General features: G+C 36.6%; 1 protein-coding gene across 1 annotated transcript; it reads right to left on the bottom strand.

Moving 5' to 3' along the window:
• Window positions 1-12,329: 12,329 nt before the first annotated feature.
• On the bottom strand, window positions 12,330-21,226 carry LOC149210671 (uncharacterized). Its single transcript, XM_089399042.1, has 10 exons — window positions 21,182-21,226; window positions 18,177-18,314; window positions 17,750-18,063; window positions 17,398-17,552; window positions 16,264-17,294; window positions 15,909-16,181; window positions 14,569-15,771; window positions 13,821-14,426; window positions 13,191-13,700; window positions 12,330-13,078 (listed from the first exon to the last, which is right to left on the bottom strand). Exons 1-10 carry the CDS (start codon window positions 21,224-21,226, stop codon window positions 12,485-12,487), a joined length of 4,869 nt encoding a protein of 1,622 aa, XP_089255168.1. The 3' UTR covers window positions 12,330-12,484.
• Between the last annotated feature and the right edge of the window lie 244 nt (window positions 21,227-21,470).

Consider the following 21,470-nt stretch of genomic DNA (forward strand, 5'->3'; position numbering starts at 1 on the left):
TGAATGTTATCTTATCCTGGTCCTCTGGAGCTATCCTAATCTGATTGTATCCGCTAAACCCATCTAGGAAGGAAAAATATTCTTTCCCTGCTAAAGTGTCTAACACTTGATCTATAAAAGTCAAGGGAAAGTGATCTTTTAAGGTATCTTTGTTTAATTCCCTATAATATACACACACTCTCCATTTACCATTCTTTTTTGGGACAATAACTAGTGGAGATACCCACTGGCTATCTGAGATAGGATAAATGAAGCCTACATTTAACAATTTCTGTAATTCATCTTTCACAATTTCCCTTAAAGCGGGGTTAATCCTCCTTTGTGGTCGTCTCATGGGCCTAACATTTTATTCTATATAGATATGATGAATGAATGTATCTGGGTGAATTCCTCTCATGTCTGTATATTCCCTAGAAAATGTGTCTGGAAAGTTTTTCAATGCTTGAATTAACTGTTTTTTCTTGTTCAGGGGTTAAGAAATAATTAATGTTTAAAGATTTTTCAGGAAAAAATTCAACTACCTTACCCCCCCCCCCCATTTAGTCAAGGAATATGCAGGAAATGCAGATAAGATGGTTGAATGTAGTTCAACTGCTGTACTATGTTCATGAAAATCCTGCAGATCCGTAATGATATTCAAATTATGACTAGACTTCCCTTCTAATTGATGTGGAAAATCAGGATTAGAAATACAACAATTTATCAAATTTTATTCTGAATTTTCTTTAAGTCTCATGGCTTGGGCTACTGTCAAAACTGGTCGGGCACATTCTGAATCATGCTCCTCTTCTTGAACCCAATGTGTATTTTCTGACCTCAAGAGCGGTTTAGCAGTGGGATACAAATTAATGTGCTCTGTTTTAGCTCCATGAGTGATGGTCATGTTTCCAGACCTACACCCTATGTAGGCATCTGTCGTGGCTAACCATGGCCTCCCCAAGATCAAAGGATGCCCTCCCAAGTTGGTTTTAGGTTGAAGAACATAAAAGTGTGCAACGTACTCCCAAGAATCTAATGAGATGACAATGTCTTCTAATACCCCCTCTGGCTTTACCTTAGACCTGTCTGCTAGTTCTAACATGGTGGGAGTAGGTAATAAGTCAAAGGATCCTATATGAGATAAAGTCTCCATAGTCATCACATTAATGGTTGCACCTAAATAAATTAAAGTGTTCTTTATGGGATATCCATTGATAAAGGTGGTATCCACAGGGATTCCGTGGTCTGCATATTTTTCAATAACAAATCCGGTGGACATTAAACTTGCAAGCTTTCCAAATACTTGAATTGTAGAGGGTTTTCTCTTTTATCTTCCTCGTTTCTTGGTACATATCTCCCTCACTGTTTTGGCATAAATTGGAATATCCTTAATTTCTTGTAGTAGCGATATCTTAATGCACAGATTTCTTAGTTCAAACACAAGATCAAACTCGGGTTGTTTTAATTTCATTTCCAACCTCTCTGGAAAAGGAGGTTGGACCATATGGGATGAGGAAGGTTCTTGTGGCCTTGAAGTAGGTTTTTATTCTGGTTTAGGTGTGGTTTCAACTTCAGGTATTTCCATATTATCTTCCTCTACAATCTCTTCAATCCTTTCAGGTTGATTCACCACTTTTCCCAATTTAAGATTAATTTCCTGTAGCGACACAGCAAATTCCTGTAACAGAGGAACAAGAATTTCCTATAGCGGTTGTGGTGCAATACAGTAGGTAGGAAAAGTGGGATAAGTGACCAATCCAATGTTGTGAGTAAATTGGATGGTTTTATTGTTGGGGTTAGACACTGGCCGAGCAGGAAGTTGTGTGGGATGAGCTTGATTTGATGGGGCAGGCAACTAAAGTTGTTGTTTTTGAGGTTGAATCATTCGCTGTAGTGTGGGCTACGGTGGATAAAAGTTCTGAGAGGGAAAATTTTGTACAGTAGGGTGCGAAAATTTCCCCTTCCAAGGTTGTTGTGGAGGCCAAGGCTCTCAGGGCATTGGAATATTCCAAATCTGATTTTGAGCATAAGGAACTTAAAATGTGATTTGAGACATACATGTAGGACGTGGTTTCATGGTCTTTGAGGTGCCATTTCATAAAGTGAATTGGCAACTCCTTGATCTACTAGATATGTTGCTTTAATCTTAGGAATTGAAGGACATTGATCAGTGGAATGCTTAGCTTCACAAATTCGACATACCTCTATACTATCTGCAGGACATTCCCTCAAGGCATTCTTCTTCCTACATTTCGAGCAAAACATAGCCAAGGATTTCTCCAGTTCCTCTTGTTTCTTATTAGCCTGCAAAACATCTCATTGTGAGAATAAAGTGCTAAGAATATCAGTTTTAAAATTTTCAAATAAATTACCCATTTCAGCTCTGGTTCCTCCAGCTCCAGCAACTAACTTGATAAGCCTGGAAGAAGTATCTCTTATTCCTCCTCCAATTTTAGAATTTCCTTTTGAATATCGTCGACTCAGCTCACACACATCATCATAATTTAACTTTGATATGTCACCTCCTCCTATTAAGTTCAAAATCTCCAAAAATTCCGGTCTGATTTCCCTGAGAAAAATTGTTCTCTTGGTGTCCTTGCTTAGTTGATTCATCTTGGACCTCTATAGATTGTACTGAAATATTTCTACCAAATCCTCGAGACTCTCCCCTTCCTTCTAAGTCATGCCAAATATTTTTTCCCTGAGGTCCCTACTTTTGCAATAATCTTGGTATTTCTTCAAGAATACCTTTTTCATGGCATCCCGGGTTGTAATGGAGTTTGAAGCCAACCTCATAAACCACCTGAGAGATACATCCTTCAATGTTGCAGGAAACAAATTCAGCTTCTTATCATTGGAAGAATAATCATAGCTCCTACATAATACATCGAACTTGAACAAAAAGGCATTAGGATCTTCACTGGAAACTCCACGAAAGTTAGGCAAGGCTAAGGGAGGAATACTTTTCATCTGAGTTGCTCCACCAGTCTCCCTAACAGGAAATTCAAATGTGACCATTTCCTCTTCCTTCTCACCATAACCTCCATCTGTATTACTAGTTCCTTCTTCACGAGCCATATTGGACCAAAAAGGAGTAGGACCTTTGTAAACTACAGATTCTTCAGAATCAATGGTTTGAAATTATGGTTCTTGAATAGGATTAATGAGGAATTCCTTTTCAGGTTGACCACTGAGAAGAGATGTTGTCTTCCTTGTAAGGGGAGGTTCTAAATGGGAAGAAACAAAAGATTTTCCTACATAATATTCTACTGTGGAAGTAAGAATATGCTCTGAGCTCTTTTCAGGACCACAGACCTCCTGTTCAGAATATTCTTCCCTTTTTGCCTTGTTTCTTACAGAGATCCTTTTTCTTGCCAGTTTATTAGTAAATGAAGTGGTGCTCACACCACCACAAAAGACATTTGTAAATATTGGACCATTTTCATCTATTATGCAAACAAATTCAAAGAAAGACTACTTACCAAGCAATCAGGACACAACTTTGGTGAATTTATGACCTCTGCAGGTGCGTAGGCTTTGCCCTTCATCTTACCACTTCGACTCCCCCAATCCTGAAATTGCAAACAACGCAAATAATACTAAACACTTTTGGTATTATCCCTTAGCACCTCCTCAGAAACAATGCCAAAATGTTGCGTCAAATTATAGACTTATAATTTGTCAACATAAATCATCAACCCAGGCCAGGTAAGCTTGTGAGATGTTGTGCAAAATATATGTAGGCTTAATACCTCAAGTGCTTACTAATCAAACCAGTCAACCATACACAGAACTAATTCCTCTTTTATGCATCAATATTTGGCAGCAAAAGGCTATGGAGTGGATTTAAACATCCCTCTACAACTCTTAGTATTCTTGATGTTGATTAGAAAATATAAGAGATCAAACTTACAGCAGTAAAGAAATCAATTTGACAATGTAAATCAAATCTTTGATTAAATGAAATCAACACATTAACATAGAAAATTAATCATTCAATCAATACAAAATTGTTGTTGGAATTCCAGAAAAAGTACATTAGTTGTGTAAACAAAATATTACTGCATAAAAGAATTTAAAGCGCACACACACTACAACTAAGGGAGTTGTGAGCAAAGGGGGCCCTACCTCACTCACAACCCCTTAAAGATTAAAAGGGCTTGCTCAGTAGAATGGACTGAACATAAAGTATTATATTAATCTAAAGATATTACAACTTAGTACAATCTGATATGTGTTATCAGCAAAACCCAACCCAACCCCCTTACAATATGAAACATAATCGAATTTATACAAGTTCGAAAGCTCATATTTGGCTCGAATGAGGAAAATTACTAAACTGAGCTATTAGCTATCAATACTGGTACACACTGTCAAAATTAGCTCTACTGAGTCTAATCCATGACTGAAAGCATAGATTAGACAAAAAATCATTACAAAGTTGGAGTTTCTCCTCATGCAGCCAATGAGAAGAGGTCTGCAAATCTAGGTAGTTTCGATGGTGGATTTGAAATAGCCAATAAGACAACATCCATGTATGACGAATTCCACACAAAACGCATGTTCTCATTTGATTTTGAAGTCAATGGAACATAGCTAACCGTCGATTTTGTTACAGGAAATCTAGATGGTTGCAAGAAATCTGTATCTATGGGAATTTCAGAGGGTCTGTAGGAAATGTGATCGTACGAGCCATTTACAAGAAATTGCGAGACTGTTTCAAACCAAATAAAATCTGCATAAGATTTCTAGATTAGTTGGCATGATAATTCAATAAGGAAACAACTAGCTTAAGGAATTCTTAAGAATAAAGTAAAATTATACTTTTTATTTTAATTTTCATGCCTCAAGCATATAACACCCTTTTGTCCAAAACCTAGATGATATAACCGAAATAAGCACAATTAGGGGTCAAGGAGAGTTAGAAATGGGAGAGGTAAGGTATAGGAAAGCTGTCAAAATTAGGCAAAATTAGGTCTCAACATATCCCTCAATCGAGTTGTTTGGAAGCTTAAAGATATAGCTCAATCGAGCATTAAAATAAACCCTTGATTGAGGTCCTGTGTAACCCAAGGTTATCTAGAAGCTCAATTGAGCTAGTGGCTCGATCGAGAAATATGCTTGATCGAGCCATGTTTTTGAAATTTCCTACCAATACATCCTAGGTGTGGAATTAAAGAAAGTGGTTCGATCAAGACTTAAAGCTAGATCAAACCTTAAAGCTCGATCAAGCTTTTATTTAACCACGTTAAGTGCTCAACTGAGGGTTTCTTAAACCCTCAATTGAGTTATTTGAAATTTTATCTCAAGCGCTCGATCAAGCTGTTGAGGGCCTAAAAAACAGAGTTTTAGCTCCCCTTCTATAGATTTCTCTACAACACCATTTTCTACCCTCGTTGATTTAGGGCAGAATTTGTACCTAAGTGGCACAATTGATCATGTTTGATTCTTGAAAGAATCCTCTAACCATAGGCATATGAGTTTGACAGTTTCAAATTCATATGATATTTTTCATCTAATTTCTTCTAAACATAATGCTTGAAATTTATTTGGACAGTTTCAAAGGAGATGAATAAAAAATCAATAACAAAAAATATACACAACAAAAAATACCACTATCTTCATTTATGCACCCTCTTCAAAAGGGTACTCTTAGTTTTTCAATTTATTTAAACAGTTGCAAAACATCTTACACGAACACATGTCTGCAAAACGTAATTCAAATATTACTTCGCCAACTTTAAAAAATTATAAATAATATAATTTTGCGTTAAAAAAATATGAAAAATTTAATTCTCTCCATGTAGATCATGCTCATATATATGTGTTTTTAAAATTACACATTTTAGACTAAGTTATGCTACACAAACACATGCATACCTCTTAAGATGTGGAGAAATTTGCAAGGACAAGCATTTCATCTAATGGAAAATTGACAGGTTATATGACACTAAATTTTTTTGCAAAAAATATCTTTAGGACAACAATATAATTCTTCACAAATTGCCTTTTACTCCAAATTAAAATTCCCAATGCATATATGAATTTTGAGGGCTTCAATTCGATAAAAGAGAAAAACATGGAAATTTCATCGCCACATTTGGCCCAAAAGTGTAACCCATCTTCATGCATTCACCCCTTACTCAAGATAGTATGAAAGAGGTTGAACATTAGATCTCACTTTCAACATCTATGGGAGAAAGTGCCCTTAGAAGTTTTCTTTAAAGAGCACTTTATTGGACGAGAATTGGAGTATAGAACACTTCCATACTTGATTACTTAAAAATTTTGGTTGGTAAGAAATGTCGGGCTTTTGAGCATTTCTAAGCTCTCAATTTTATAGTTTCATTAGAATATTTTTTGCCATTTTCTTCTTATAATCCTAGTATAAAGATAAAAACCAATCACGTGACTTGGGAGGATATTATGAATGAGGATTATGCATAAAGCTTCATTAATAGAGCTTATTAGACACTTTCATAGTCAGATTTTTGTTTTATTTACTATTGAGGATCAGTATTTTGCTAATAAGGAAAACTTGCTTATGGGTCTAATAGCCAAGGTTAACTAAGAGCATTGTTCTTCCTATTGAAGTGCACTTTAGAGAAAAAAAAATGTGTGCAACTACACATATTTGAATATCATTATGATTATTGAATGCATGAACAATGAAATTTAGGTCCATAGTAGTTGTCTTTGATAGCTAACATTACATTTTATGGATATCTCTGTCTCTTTCGAATTATTAGTTTTAGTGTTATATATAGAGAACATAAAAACTTTATAGATTCACTATCTAAGGAAACTTTGCACTTAGATGGAGGTTTTCTTATCCTAGATGAATTCACTAAAGGACTTTTGGTTTCTTCAAGATCTTGTAGCCTTTCATAATTTTGATCTTGGTAAGAAATGTCAGGATTTTGAGCATTTCTAAGCTCTCACTTTGACAGTTTCATTAGAAGCTTTTCGCCATTTTCTTCTTATAATCCTAGTATAAAGCCAAAAACCAATCAGGTGACTCGGGAGGAGATTATGAATGAGGATTATGCATAGAGATTCTTTAATAGAACTTTCTAGACACTTCATAGTTGGAGTTTTGTTTTATTACTATTGAGGATCAATATTTTGCGAATAAGGAAAACCTATTTATGGATCTAATAACCAAGGATAACTAAGAGCATTATTCTTCCTATCGAAGTGCACTGTATAGAAAAATATTGTGCAACTACACATATTTGAGACCATTATGATTATTGAATGGATGAACAATGAAATTTAGGTCAATAGTAGTTGTCTTTGATAACTACCATTACATTTTATGGATATCTTTGGTCTGTTTCTGATCTAGGTGGATGTTGGTGGCCACCCACCTATCCCACTTACACCCCCACAACTGTCTCTTTCAGTTTTTCAGTTTCCTTAATTGTAGCACAATTTACTATTTTTAGCAGTTTTTCGGGTCCTGAACTTCCGAAGCCATTTTGAGGCCCTAAATGATGTTTTTTGAGAAATATGGGAGCAACATGGGTCCATGGACCGATGTTTCTCTTCCCAAAGTTGTAATTCTCAGATAGATATTTCTAACGAGATATTCTGCACGTCAAACAGAGATCGTGTGCTAAAGTTATGACCCCGGGAAGTTGATGTACCAATTTACCCAAACAGGGCCCACAATTTGGCGTTTCATCTTCTAAGGTTAGGTTTTTGGATTTTTAGAGTTTTCCATTGTTTCTCAACAATAAATAGGCCTTTGAGCCTCATTATAACACAATTTAGAGGCATATAGCCGCCACATCTCTTCTCAAAGATAAGCGACCATTGCCCTAACTGGCTTATGTCCATTTCTGTTTGTAAGCATATTTCAGTATTTTACATTAATGAAATGAAGTATTATTTCTACTGCATCTCTGTGTTTATGGTTATCTCTGTAATTTGTTGCATTCCTATTTAAATCTAGATCAGTGGTATCAGAGCTGTCTGTTCTTTCTCTATCTTTCTTTGCATGTCCCCAATGAGGTCGGGATATAAGGAGTTAGGGCTTGAACTGGTCGAACCTTTGCAAGAGCAGCCTCGCAAATCCCAATGGCCTCCCATGGCGGATGAAAAGAAAGATGAGGGGGCAGGAGATCCTATCAAAATCTTGCTCGAAGAGGCCCTCGAGCGACAAAGGAACGCGATGATGGACAACTTTGCCCAGTTCCTTCAATGGCTACCCAAGGGCGACACATCCACTTCCAGCGGCTACTCTGGAAGTGCCACACCATTTAAGGTACAAGTTAATTTTGAAATCCACATCTTCGAGGGTCAAATAGACGCAGAGGTCGTAGATAAATAGTCAAATCTGCTAGAAGGGTATTTTTCTGTTCATGATTTTTCCAGTCAGGAAAAGATTATTTTCACTCTTCTCAAAGCAGCCCCCCACGTCAAGGACTGGTGGGAAACCTACTGCCAGCAGAAGGATGAAAGCACGAACTCTGTTTTTAGCCACTCCCACTTGGAATTCATTTCGAGACGCCATCAAGGAGCAGTATTACCTTGTCAAAAGCTATGATGACAAATACATAAAGTGGACCACGCTACGGCAAGGAAGGGACCAAGATGTGTTGGAGTTCACAAACATTTTTCATACCCTTCGCACACAGTCGGGTATCAAGGATTCTGAGCTGCACTTGGTACTCAAATATCGTGGCTGCCTACACAGGTATATCCAGGAAGAGATGGAGCTCCTGAACATCTCTGCACTCTGCATGTCATACCGATATGCTGCCAAGATCGAGAAAAAGTTTAAACAGAAGAAGTGAGACTTTGGATCTGCGAATCCGAAGCAAGGGAAAGGCTTCCCCAAACCGTAGAACCAAGGACAAAGCCAAGACGGGGCAACCCAAGACAACCCGTTGAAGCCACAACAAAATAACAACACCATGAAGTCGAAGAAGGACACAAGAAAGTGGTGTAAGTTCCATAAGAGCCCCACTCACAACACAAGTGAGTGTCAGACCAAGCAGACGCTGGTGGCTGAGTTGAAGGCTTCAGAATTAGATACATGTTCCGACCTTGAGTTAGAACCCGACAAAGGGAATGGCAAAGGGAAGCAGATCATTGACGCAGAGCCCAGCACCATTGTTGCCACTGCCAAGATCCAGAGGAGGGGGAGCGTCTTTTCCACTCATAGATGTGGGTGAAGGGTTTTTTGCTATAATTCATTGTTGACAGTGGGAGCCAAAAGAACCTCATTTCAGCAGAGGTCGTGAAGCGGTTCGTCCTACCAACTACACCACACCACAGTTGTACAGTATCGGGTGGCTTCACCAAGAATGAGATCTTCGAGTTTGCTAGCAGTGCTACCTTCCCTACAACATCAAGCCCTTCACAGATGAGGTATTGTGTGATGTTGCACCTCTTGATTTTTGTGATGTAATATTAGGCCAACCATACTTATGGAGGCGACATGATGTGTATGAGTCAATGCCTCGCGCTGTTATTATTACTTTGGGTAATTCATTATATAGGGTACCAGAGGTAGCCCCACCTACCACCACCTCTTTAATCGCTGCTAAGAAAGGCAACAAGCTCATCTCCCAGACTAGGAAATTCATTTTCTGTCTGGTTTGCTTCCAAAGTAAGGGGAAGATTATCATCACATCCATGACCCCTGTGAAGGGTTCATCCACGCAGCAGCAGCATCAGAGGAATACGGTCATGAAAGAACACAAGAACATCTTCGCCCCACCCACAAGGGTACCATTGCACTATCAGGTCAAGAATTCATTCGATCTAACTCCCAGAGCACCTCAACCCAATGGACCAATATATTATTTCTCCATGTTGAAAAATGACAAGTACAAGAAGCGACATGGTCCTTACACTAGTGCCAAGGCTGTGGGGAACAATGCTTTGGAGCACAACATTCCTCCATTCCTTTGCTTGCATCGAGTGTTCAATGTGGAACACCCTCGACCGTGCTTCCCACCATTACTGGACACATCAGAGATTGCAGAACAACTCACCAAGGACCAAGTTCAGTAGATGGAGGAACTCAACGCAATGGGGACCATTGCTTCTTAAGGGGGGAGGAATGATTCAGGTGGATGTTGGTGGCCACCCACCTATCCCACTTAGACCCCCACAAATGTCTCTTTCAATTTTTCAGTTTCCTTAATTGTAGCACAATTTACTATTTTTAGCAGTTTTCTGGGTCATGAACTTCTAGAGCCGTTTTGAGGCCCTAAATGACATTTTTTGAGAAATCTGTGAGCAACATGGGTCCATGAACCGATGTTGCTCTTCCAAAAATTGTAGTTCTCGGATAGATCTTTCTAACAATATATTGTGTGTGTCAAATGGAGATCGTATGCCAAAGTTAAGACCCCGGGAAGTTGATGTACCAATTTACCCAAACAAGGCCCACAATTTGGCATTTCATCTTCTAGGGTTAGGTTTTTGGATGTTTAGGGTTTTCCATTGTTTTTCAACAATAAATAGGCCTTCGAGCCTCATTGTAACATAGTTCAGAGGCATGTAGCTGCCACATCTCTTCTCAGAGATAAGCTACCATCGCCCTAGCTGATTTATGTCCATTTCTGTTTGTAAACATATTTCAATATTTTACATTAATTAAATGAAGTATTATTTCCACTGCATCTCTGTGTTTATGGTTCTCTCTGTAATTTGTTGTGTTCCTGTTTAAATTTGGATCCATTTCAAATTATCAATTTTAGTGTTATATATAGAGAACTTAACAATTTTATAGATTCAATATCTAAGGAAGCTTTGCACTTAAATGGAAGATTTCTTGTCTTAGATGAATTCACTAAGGGACTTTTGGTTTCTTCAAGATCTTGTAGCCTTTTAAACTTTTGATCTTATTTGACCCTTGACATGTAATATGTCCACTAATGACCACATAAAACTCAAGTAGATATTTAAGGTTTTGGTATAAGTTATGAAAATGATATGAGTATTGGGCTTGTAAGTCACATAAAACTAATCATATATTGCATCAACATCGAAGATTGTATTTTCAATTCATCTTAAAATAAAAAGTACATTTTGTTTGAAAAATAATAATAATATAATATAGCATATATTATATCATGCTTAATTTATTCTTTATTTTCCATTAATATTGGTGAGAGTCATTTTCATATATATATATATATATATATATATACATGAACTCTGTGTTTTATTAAATCAATCAAAATTAGCATAAGTATATAAATTAAATGGTTGGTAGATGTTGATAAACATTGATCCATGATAACCATCAACACACTCACATCATGGCACATCTCATTTTGCAAGATTAAATAAACCATAGAAATTAACTAAATTATGACTTTATTTTAAATTATTATTATTACTAATAATTATAAAAAGAATTAATATATGAATTAAACATACCATTACTTTTCTATGGAGGTTCTTAACTTGTAAATAAGATTTGCTACAATACCATGGGCCAATACCATAGTTTATCAATGCCACATGCCCAAACAACCATAACTCATTTCACAATCAAAATATCTTATTTATATTTTATTTCACTTTAATTTTATAATATTTTTTAATTAAATTGGAAATAAAAAAGGACATAACTACCTTTGAGATAAATCTCAAGTCTTTATTAGTGACAAGTATAAATATTTCATGAATATTCCATATAGATTAAATCCCTACCATTTGTTTAAAATGCATTTTTGAATGCATATTTAGCATCCTATAAAAAACCCTTAGGGAACTTTAATTCTACAGATTAAACAATTTAAAAAACCCTGACAAGTATAAATATTTCATGAATATTCCATATAGATTAAATCCCTACCATTTGTTTAAAATTAATTTTTGAATGCATATTTAGCATCCTAAAAAACCCTTAGGGCACTTTAATTCTACAGATTAAACAATTTAAAAAACCCTTAGGGCACTCGAATTCTACAGGTTAAACAACTTAAACTCAAGTTTTTAAAGTTAAAATTAACCATTTCCTCTCTAAATTAGACTAAACCATTAATTATTAATAATTAAATTAAAATTCTAAAAAAACTATTCTAAAATAAACATATCTATAAACTATTTTAATATAAAAAACAAACTCAATTCATTTATATAATCTTTTCCATACATAAATAATCTACGCTCATATTAGAAAAAAAATCAAGAAATAGAACTTATATGTTAATATAAAAAAGAACGAAGCTTACACTTTAATATAAGAAAGAAAATTCTATAGAAAACATAAATATCAGTATTTTCCATTCATAGAAAAAAAACATAAATATCAATATTTTTAAGATAAAATGCCTTGATTTACTATAACAGTGAAATATATCTTTTATATAAAAATACAATAAATCAGCTCAAAATAACATATCCTAAAAGCTAAAATAGAAGATTGAAAAGGTACACGTACATACCATCAATAATTACTGAGCAAAACCAAGATCATTGGAAATGAAAAATGTTACCTCAAGAAGTGGACACTATTGAATCATCATTAGATAGGTCACTGGCCCTCGCTATCTACATCATCATCGTCCGCATAACCCTTAGTGGATAGCATTTCTTCTAATTCAAGCAGCGTCTTCTTCCAACTTGTTTGACCTTTGAGCAAGTGTTGCATCAATTCTTTTACACCGTCATCTAAATATTTCTCAGATAACAATTTTACAATTTCTTTCCCCTTTGTTGTTATCAAATTTCCATCTTCATTCATTATAAACATCCATGAATAAGGATAAGAATCCATGCTGGAAAGCATTTTCGATAACTGAATTTGATCTGTGGCTTTAATTCCCACTTTCAAAGAGCGAATACGCGCCCAAAATCTGATAGCTTCATACTCAAATAAACTTAATGAAAACATTCTTCCCATCTCTGCTGATGACATTTTGGAAGGTTCCAAAGTTAAATAAATTTGAAAAATTGTAACAGTGAAACGCGCACTTTTTCCTATTCTTGATGCACCAAAATTTGGAATATAAATGATGTAAATGATATCCCTCAATTCTGTCAACACATCCTTCATGGAATTTGTAAACTCATTTTCGTGACAGGAGCATAAGCATATCATTTTTTGCTGACCCGTTGCCTCCCTCAACTTTTCATCATCAACGACAAGGAGAGGAGAAAAAACAATTAGAAATGAAAATCGTTTTCTTTTTCCTTTTCAAAATATACAAAAAGCAAACAAATAACAGGTAGTTACTGACCTGCTCTGCCACACGTTCCAAATGCTGGAAAAGAAACATTGCATGAGACATAGCCTCCATTTGTGTCTTTTCTTTTTGTATTAATTCCTCCTCTTTTTCCGCCGTAAAAGGATAAGCTGCTGCCCCCCATGTGTTCACCATACGCAGTACACCAGGATTCCTATACGGTGCGATTGTCCCGTCGCTTTCTATTATCCTCATTGTATTCGGGTACCACAAGTCCCATCGTTCAGGCTCTCGTGGACACCCTTCAACGAGAAAATACTTGGTTGCATTTGTCAGCTGCCACGGATTTTGGAGGACCAACCATGGAACCATTCTTGAAAACTTCTCAGATACATCCAATTTTGAATTGTCCTGCATTATTGGAACTGTTATAATTTCAAAATTAAAACTCTCTTTCTCCACATTGTACATCTCCACTAAAGCGTGAAGATAAATACCAAAAGAGATGTTGGCAGGCCCGATATCTAATAAAATCGTTTTCCCTTGCAATTCGTCGACTCCGACCTACAATTTTCATATAAACACAAACAAAATAATCAATAGTCGATAAATGGAATTTGAAATTTTGATTGTAAAATATTTGAAGGAAGAGTTATCCACAAAATAGAGATTGAACTCTAATACCTTCGTGGATTCACCATCCTTGTTCTTAAGAAAGGAAACAGAAATTTCGTCTTTTCCCCCTGCGAAGAGCTCTCTTAACAAAGCTATAGGACTGCCTCCACCTCTTTCTGCCAGTTGCTTCAATTTAAGGTATCTTCCGCACTTCGTTACCACAAACTCCTCCGTATCTTGCAATTTCCAACGAGAAAGGTATTTATCACCTTTTTCCCCACTCACAATCTCCGCGGTCATTAGGAAACTGCTGCTATCGAAACTGAGGGCATATTTCTGGTCTAGAACAACTGATGAGAACAGTCTTTGAAACAATGCTTTAGTGTCTCTGTTAGCAGGAGCATGCCCCACTATTCTCTCCGCTACTTTCTTAGGCAACTTCTTAAAATGGTTGCCAAAATAAACCATTTCGAAATGTGTTTGAATATCATCTATACTCTCCTCAAGTAAAGGCCAAGGAAAAAGAGAAAAGAATTCATGGCCATCAAATATAACAAGCAGCAGCGTGTTCGGAAGACGACCAGATATATTCGGTGGCTTTCCTTCTCCATTAGTGAGCATGCTATCAAATTCTGATTGGAACTGCTTTAGAAGATTCTCCTCATTTGATAAACCCTGAAGAGAAAGCTAAAGTGAGTGGAAAGGAAAAATAATGTATGCTTCGTAATTTTTTCCCTGTGATATGTTTTAGGATCTAAACATAAAAAGAGTTAATTATAATGTGGGAACAGAAAACATGTTTGAAAATGTGGATCACCTGCTTTGTATACACAGCACAAGACCATGATTGATTGCATTGTTGTGCTTGAATTTTCTCCCATCTTTCCTCCAACAACTCGCTTCCTGCTATGCGCAAAATTTGTAGCATCTTCATCTTTAGCATGCTGTCTATCCATTTCCCTTCCAACTTAGAGCAATTTCTTACATCCAGAACTTCCAATGAGGTGAGGCATTGGAAATCCTCAGGGAGCTTCTTTAGCTTGTCGCAGTCTTCCAGTGATAGAACTCGCAGTAGTGAGAGACCTTTGAAGTCTTTACATAATTCTTCAAGAGTCGAGCACCCTGATAAATCCAAGTGCTCCAAGTACTTGAGTTGGCAGAAACTTTCTGGCAGCTTCTGTAGACTCTGACAACGGGTCATAATTAGCTTTCTCAAACTTGTTACTACTCCAAATCGCTCCGGAAGCTTCTCTAGACGGTCGCAACTACTCATGTGAAGCTCTGTTAAAGTGGAGAAGTTGCAAAAGCCATCCGGCAGTTCTTTTAAATTAGAGGTCCAACCTAAGTTGATTGAATTCAACTTCAGCTGTCCAATGGTTCCAGGAATGCTACTTAGTCGCTTACAACCAGTTAGCTTAAGCTCAACAAGCGATGTTAACTTTTCTAAGCCAGAAGGGAGATCTTTAATGTTTTGACAGCAGGATAAGTCCAATAATCTCAATGATGAAAGCTTCTCAAGACTGCTAGGAAGAGCTTCTAGACTTTTGCATTCATACAAATGGAGTTCTTGCAATGATGTGAGCTTTCCAAGACGGCTAGGAAGCGCTTTTAGACTTTCACACAGGTTTAAATTGAGTTTTTGCAATGCTGTAAGATTTTCAAGCTCACTAGGAAGCACTTCTAGACTTCTACAACCAAACAAAGAGAGTTCTTGCAGAGAATTCAATGATCCCAAACCTTCTGGTAGCTGCGTCAAACCAGAACAGTTAAACATTCTCAACACTGTTAAAGAGCCCAGACTTGAAAATGATGCCGGTAATTTCTCTAAATATTGGCAACTTGAAAGTGAGAGTTCCTCCAAACCATTTCCCAGATCTCCTAGCTCTTCAGGTAAGCTTTTGAACTGTGCATTCATCAGTATCAGTACTCGCAAATTGCTTAGTTGCTGAATACATTGGGAAGAGATTTGGAAGGGAGAAGAATTTAATTCAAATTCGATGTGTCTGAGACTTGAAGGCATCTGCATATTACGCAATTAGGAATATATGAAAATCATACTCTAACTATTAAAACTAATAAAACTGCGCATGATATAGCGTTTTAGATATTCCAGGAAAAGTAAGAAGAGAAATAACCAGATATTTTAAGTGAACTTACTTGACATAGGTTCTGTAAATCTTCCGGGTTGCAACATAAATGTCTGAGCTTCTCGAACCCCCTTAGCTTTGAGACATCAAAAGGAAGATGGGAAGTTATCGCACAGAGAAAACGCAGCTCTTTAAATTTATTTTCACATTTGCCCTCCACACCTGTTAAGTGTCCGAGTCTAAGAACTCTTAAAGATCCAGACATCAAATCTAGCTTTTTTGCGGGTATACGCAGTGGATCTTTGTTGTCGCCCGCCCATATGCCTTTGATCATTCGAAGGTCCTGTATATTTATTAAATATCAGAGTCAGTCATTTTGAAACAAAACTGTATATGATAAATATTTTAGTTGAAAGATTGCGTACCTGATCTTCTATATCTTCAAGTTCAGTTGCAGTGGTCAATCTGAATCTGTTTCTTTGTGTCCTCTGGAGACCAACTTCCAAGATGACATCGTGTACCCTTGCAGTCATGCTTTTCACATCTCGGGTCACAAGCGCTCTTTTTTCTAGCCCTTTCAGTTCTGGCTCTCCCACAATATCTGAAAGTTCTTTCCAGTCCCACCCTAGAAAAAATGAACAAATATCCAAAAACGGATCTTTGAATTTATCTTCAAGTTTGTCGTAGGCAAAGACGTATTGCTCTATACTCTCCCCAATATCACCTTTCCAGTTTTTTTCTTTAGCCTCTTTCATCAATGTTTTATAGTTCTCCACTGCGTGTCCGTCGCCGCCATCTATGAATCCTGCTAACACCTTCAAAAGCGCCGGGACTCCTCCACATATATTGACTATGCCGTTAATTTGGCTATCATTTAGTTTATTTTTATTGTCAGACAGATCCTTTTTTAAAAGCTCCACTGCCTTGGCTTCGGGCAGGCTTTCAATTGGGTAGAATTCTTTTTCGACCCCTTTGCTCATTGTCATCCAGCTCGCTGCATCTTTATTACGTGTAGTTATGAGCAACCTCAATTTTTTTGCATTTGCCATATTGTTAGGGAGAAGCTGTGTGAGTGCATCTGGGCCTTGTTCACGCTTATCAGGAAGCAAAACATTGTCGATATAAATAAAAGCTTCCTCTTTCTCTAACATGACAGCAATTTCTTCTTGTCCTTCGTTATACCTTCGGATCTTCTTCGCCTCTTCTCCCTTCAAATCACATAATATATCTTTTTGCAATTCTGGTACATTGGGAGTTGATTTTATATCCTGAAACAATTTAACAAAAGAAAATTTACACCCTTCCTTTTTCTCCTCAAACAGCCGCGCGAACACAGCATCTGCAAGGGTAGTCTTTCCCATGCCACCAAAGCCATGCAAGATAACCGCTACAGCATTTTTGTCGCTTTCCCACTCAAGCTTTTTAATAACTTCTTGCAATGGTTCTTCGATTCCAACTGTTGTAACCATATTTAAACACAGAAATATCAATAAATCATTTTAATAAAAACATTCACAAGTATTTAAAATAACACTTTCTCATCCGTTATCACAATTTACCTGTGTCTTTAGGATATTTTGGATAGTGTGGTTTTGGCTGTCGGACGCAATCCAAAATACATAAATCCATTTGTCTCTGCATTTCTTCGTACGTTTGCTGTAACTCTTTCTCAAGTTCAGCCAGCTCTTTTCTGGACGAAGTTGCCGAAAGAAACCTGTATTAAGAAATATTTTTTTTTCAGATCCTGTATTAAGAAATATTATTTACAAGCCTCTTTCATAAATGGCCTCCTCCTACATAAATCCAACATTAAAAAAAGAGGTGTGAATTTATTTAGGTGGGACAAGGAATTGAGCGTCAATTTTCACCTGCGAGGTTTATAATATTAAAGTGTGCTGAGTGAGCATTCACCTGCGAATTTTGGAAGCCTCAATTTGAGTGCAGCAGGCGATAGAGGCTTCAATTATCAACTCTATTGCTTTTCCTATTGAAGCCTCCATGCCTCGCTTCGATTCAGGCCGCTTTTCAAGTTCTTTAACATGTTGCTTCAATTTACTCATCTCCTTCAAGAGGGACAGACATGCAATTTGATTATCAGACATTTCTGCGTACCGCTCCCATGCATTTGCCACTACAAGAAAACCTATATTAAGCAGGCGTGCTGTTCCCATGTCTTTGAGAAAACCCCGAGCGATTGTCTGCGCGTCCCCAGATGCAAAATCTTTCTGCATACCAGAAAAAGGAAGCGTAAGAGCATTTGTGACGTAATATATCTTCACGTTTTAATAGAATAAATGTAAGTAATGATCAATGATGGTGAAATGCTTTTCATACTTACAGCTGCCTCAATGGCTTCAGAGAGTGCATCTTTTAATATCAAAAAGTTTTTTGAAACTAACAATGAATCTTTAGCGGGTTTTGTCTTTGACAGGTTATTTCTCTTTTTCTTTTTCTCTTTTTTATCTTTTTCTTCCTCCTGCTAAAAGAAAACAAAAGTAAGTTCTTTAAATATCTAATTTAACCCCAAAAAAAAATATAATAAAAATAAATGGTATTCATGAGAAAATAAATTAATTTAAAAATAATAATAATAAAGTGATTCTTAAATTTCTAATATAATATAATGATAATGATAAATTGTAATAATTTTTATAACAAAATAATTATAATAAATTATAATTAATCTATAGAAAAAAAAACTTAAATTTTTAATATAATAGAGTTAAAGAATAATGATATTTACATTGATTTCATATTTTTTTTAAATAAAGTTTTTAGAATTTTAATTTAATTATTAATAATTATTAAGTAGATAAAATAGTTTTAAACGTCATTAAATAGTTTAGAATATTTAAAATAGCATACATAAATCAAAGTTTGATATTTATCTCCAGAGTAGTTATGTCATTTATATTTTTTTAATTAAATTGGTTAATAGAAAAAATGTCATACTACTAGGTGTTATATCAAGTGAGTAATGGGTTTTTGAGAATGTGGTATTGATAAATATGGTATTGGCACATGGTATTGTAGTAAAGCCTCTTTACAGATTAAGAATCTCCATGTTAAAATGTTGTACATCTCCATGGTTAAGAATCTTGTTCCATGTTTTTTAAAATGTATATATGTTTAACTTATATATTAAATCGCCCATGGGGCTTTGGATTGACGATGAATGGGTGCACTGTTAAGGCACTCCTTGCGATAGGTCACTGGTTCAAATCCCCCGTGGGTGCTTACCTACAAAAAAAACCTATATGGAAATAGCTCGGTCGGGTAGCTTGGTTGGTCAAAGCCCCTCACCAAGTTGTTGGCCCTCTGTCACAAGGTGTGGGTTTTATCCTCCTCGGTCCATCAAGGTGAAATTTCCATCACTAGAGTCGACTCAGTGTAAGCCCCCTTTGGGTGGGTTTACCTAGGGATCTTACTGTGAAAAAAAAGGAGTGTATATGGAAATGTTGAATGATTTAGGCTAGTCTTTGGCTAGGAAGACCAAATCATAATGAGAAGTTCACTCTCCTTAGAGAGAGAGGGGATAGCATAATATTCAAAAAACCAAAAAATACCATACATAAGTGGAATTTGCTTTCATTTCCAGAGATCAAGTTTGTGTGGGAGAGATGGTTCTTTTCTAACGATCCAAATGTGTTTCAAGGGAAGCAAAATAGTTTTAAGTTAGGGCTCGAGATGGTGGGTCTGTAGAAAACCCGAATTGCGACCAACGAGAGTCAGGGCCTACATTTCAGGAAAGAGACTCGGGTAGCCAACAACAAATGTATGATATACGAATCAAGTAATGAGGAGGGACACAATAGTTTTCAATAGAGCCAGTTCAAAATTCATATGAGTGGAGACCCTGTGAGTTGGCTGGAGGAGAAATTGGCATTCAAAACTGGAAGCATGAATGGCATGGAGTACGATGGGTGTAGCCCGCATGTGACAACACCTCATGATCTTAGGCATCATAAACATTCTTTATGGGAGCATGTTGCCACATCCCCTCACTTCTTGGCCAGGTGAGGTAGTGGCAACCCAACCCTCAACCCTTGTTGATCCATAAACACCCCATAAGGGATAGATGTATCCTTATGAATGAGCTTCCAACACATATCCTTAAGAGGGGAGTCCTAGAGAAGTTTCTAGGTGGAGGGTAGCACTAGAGAGGAGTCCAAACATCTATGATTAACTAACATATCATAAACTTTAATTCTTGTTTATTGAACATGGGAGGGCACAACAATTAGGATGTTAACAATAAGAGGTGAATCCTTACATATGAGTGCTTATAAACTCTATATTTTCGATATTTTATGCATCGGGGCATTGTTATGTATCTTGCAGAGCATGTTGATGACAAGTTGAGATCCCCTTCTACAAAAATCTTGGAGAAGCCTTGTACTTTTGCAATTTTCAACCTTGTGATGAGGGAAGTGAGTTCCACCACATTATTATTGTTAATGCCTAAAGTACTAGAGTATATGTAAAGTGGAAGGCATCTGTGATCTTAGAATATACCACCACTTGTAGTGCTACCATTCTCTCCATAATTTCACTAAACATGCATGTCCTCTAAATGATGTCAAATCCACTAGAGTTCCTCTTCAAATTGTTACATTTTGTACTTTAATTTCTATTGTGCTTCTAGGAGGAACAAGATGGAGTCTGATTGCTGCCTCAACTGATGTATTATCTCACTGTACCCTTCGTTTCTACCTATAGGAGGTGTTGTAGCCTACACTACCATTTAAATTTTCAATATTATTTAAAAAAAAAAAAAATGAAATAGTTTTGAAAATCAAAAGAAAATTTGAAAATTTGAAATATTAGTTGCACTAACGACAACATTGAAGGTGTTATGAAAGCGGGCCCGATCCATCTATTAAAGCTCGAGCACATCCGTGAAGTGTGATCAAAAGGTTGGAAGAGGAGACACGTTAAGTGCTCTGCAAGGGAATAGGAGCACGGGTTATAATTCATAGCCCAACCCCCATAGTTGACCCTCATGTCAACAAGGTTGACTGAAATCTATGGCCCATGATTACTGCGGAGGTTCAACCGTGATAAACCTCTCATACACTCCCTACCCCCACAACAGGCCACCCCCATCGCTCCACTCCATCTATTCTCCTCCACGTCATCCGCCACCCTCATTCACTATCATCCACCTCATTCACCGTACCCCATCACCTCATCTACCACTCCATTAATTAGTTACATTAATTACACATATTTCCCCCCATTTGAATATTATATGTATAAAATACAAGCAAAATCCCTTTGTATTAGTCTTTTATTTATTTCTAAGCGACCTTGCAACCAGTTCAGCAAATCTGAGTCAGCAACCATCTTGGCAGCTATCACCAGCAAACTATCACCTACAGTCACCATGGCTAAACAAGTAAGTTCCTCATCATTTATTCATACCCCATTAATGGATGTTGAACGAGATATCTATGATACCCTCTGTACAATTAAACATCATTCATTATATTAAGAGGTCATTTTGAACCATAAGAAGTCTCCTATATTCATGGCAATGGTTAGGTCAGGTGTTCTATCTGCTTTTGTCCCCAGAACACATTTATTTCCTAAATTTATTCAATGGATAGCCTCAACAATGTACCCCAAGAAA

Source organism: Pinus tabuliformis, chromosome 1_2 (genome assembly GCF_031772625.1).
Source record: "Pinus tabuliformis cultivar Carrire ecotype Pingquan chromosome 1_2, CPIR1, whole genome shotgun sequence".
NCBI lineage: Eukaryota > Viridiplantae > Streptophyta > Pinopsida > Pinales > Pinaceae > Pinus > Pinus tabuliformis.

Excerpts from the sequence above, each read along its gene's own strand:
- LOC149210671 (XM_089399042.1), bottom strand. The coding sequence starts at position 21,226 with ATGGTGACTGTAGGTGATAGTTTGCTGGTGATAGCTGCCAAGATG. Across the intron at positions 17,553-17,749 it reads GAGGCTTCCAAAATTCGCAG|GTTTCTTTCGGCAACTTCGT; the intron begins GTGAATGCTCAC and ends TTCTTAATACAG. Across the intron at positions 13,701-13,820 it reads AGGATGGTGAATCCACGAAG|GTCGGAGTCGACGAATTGCA; the intron begins GTATTAGAGTTC and ends TGAAAATTGTAG.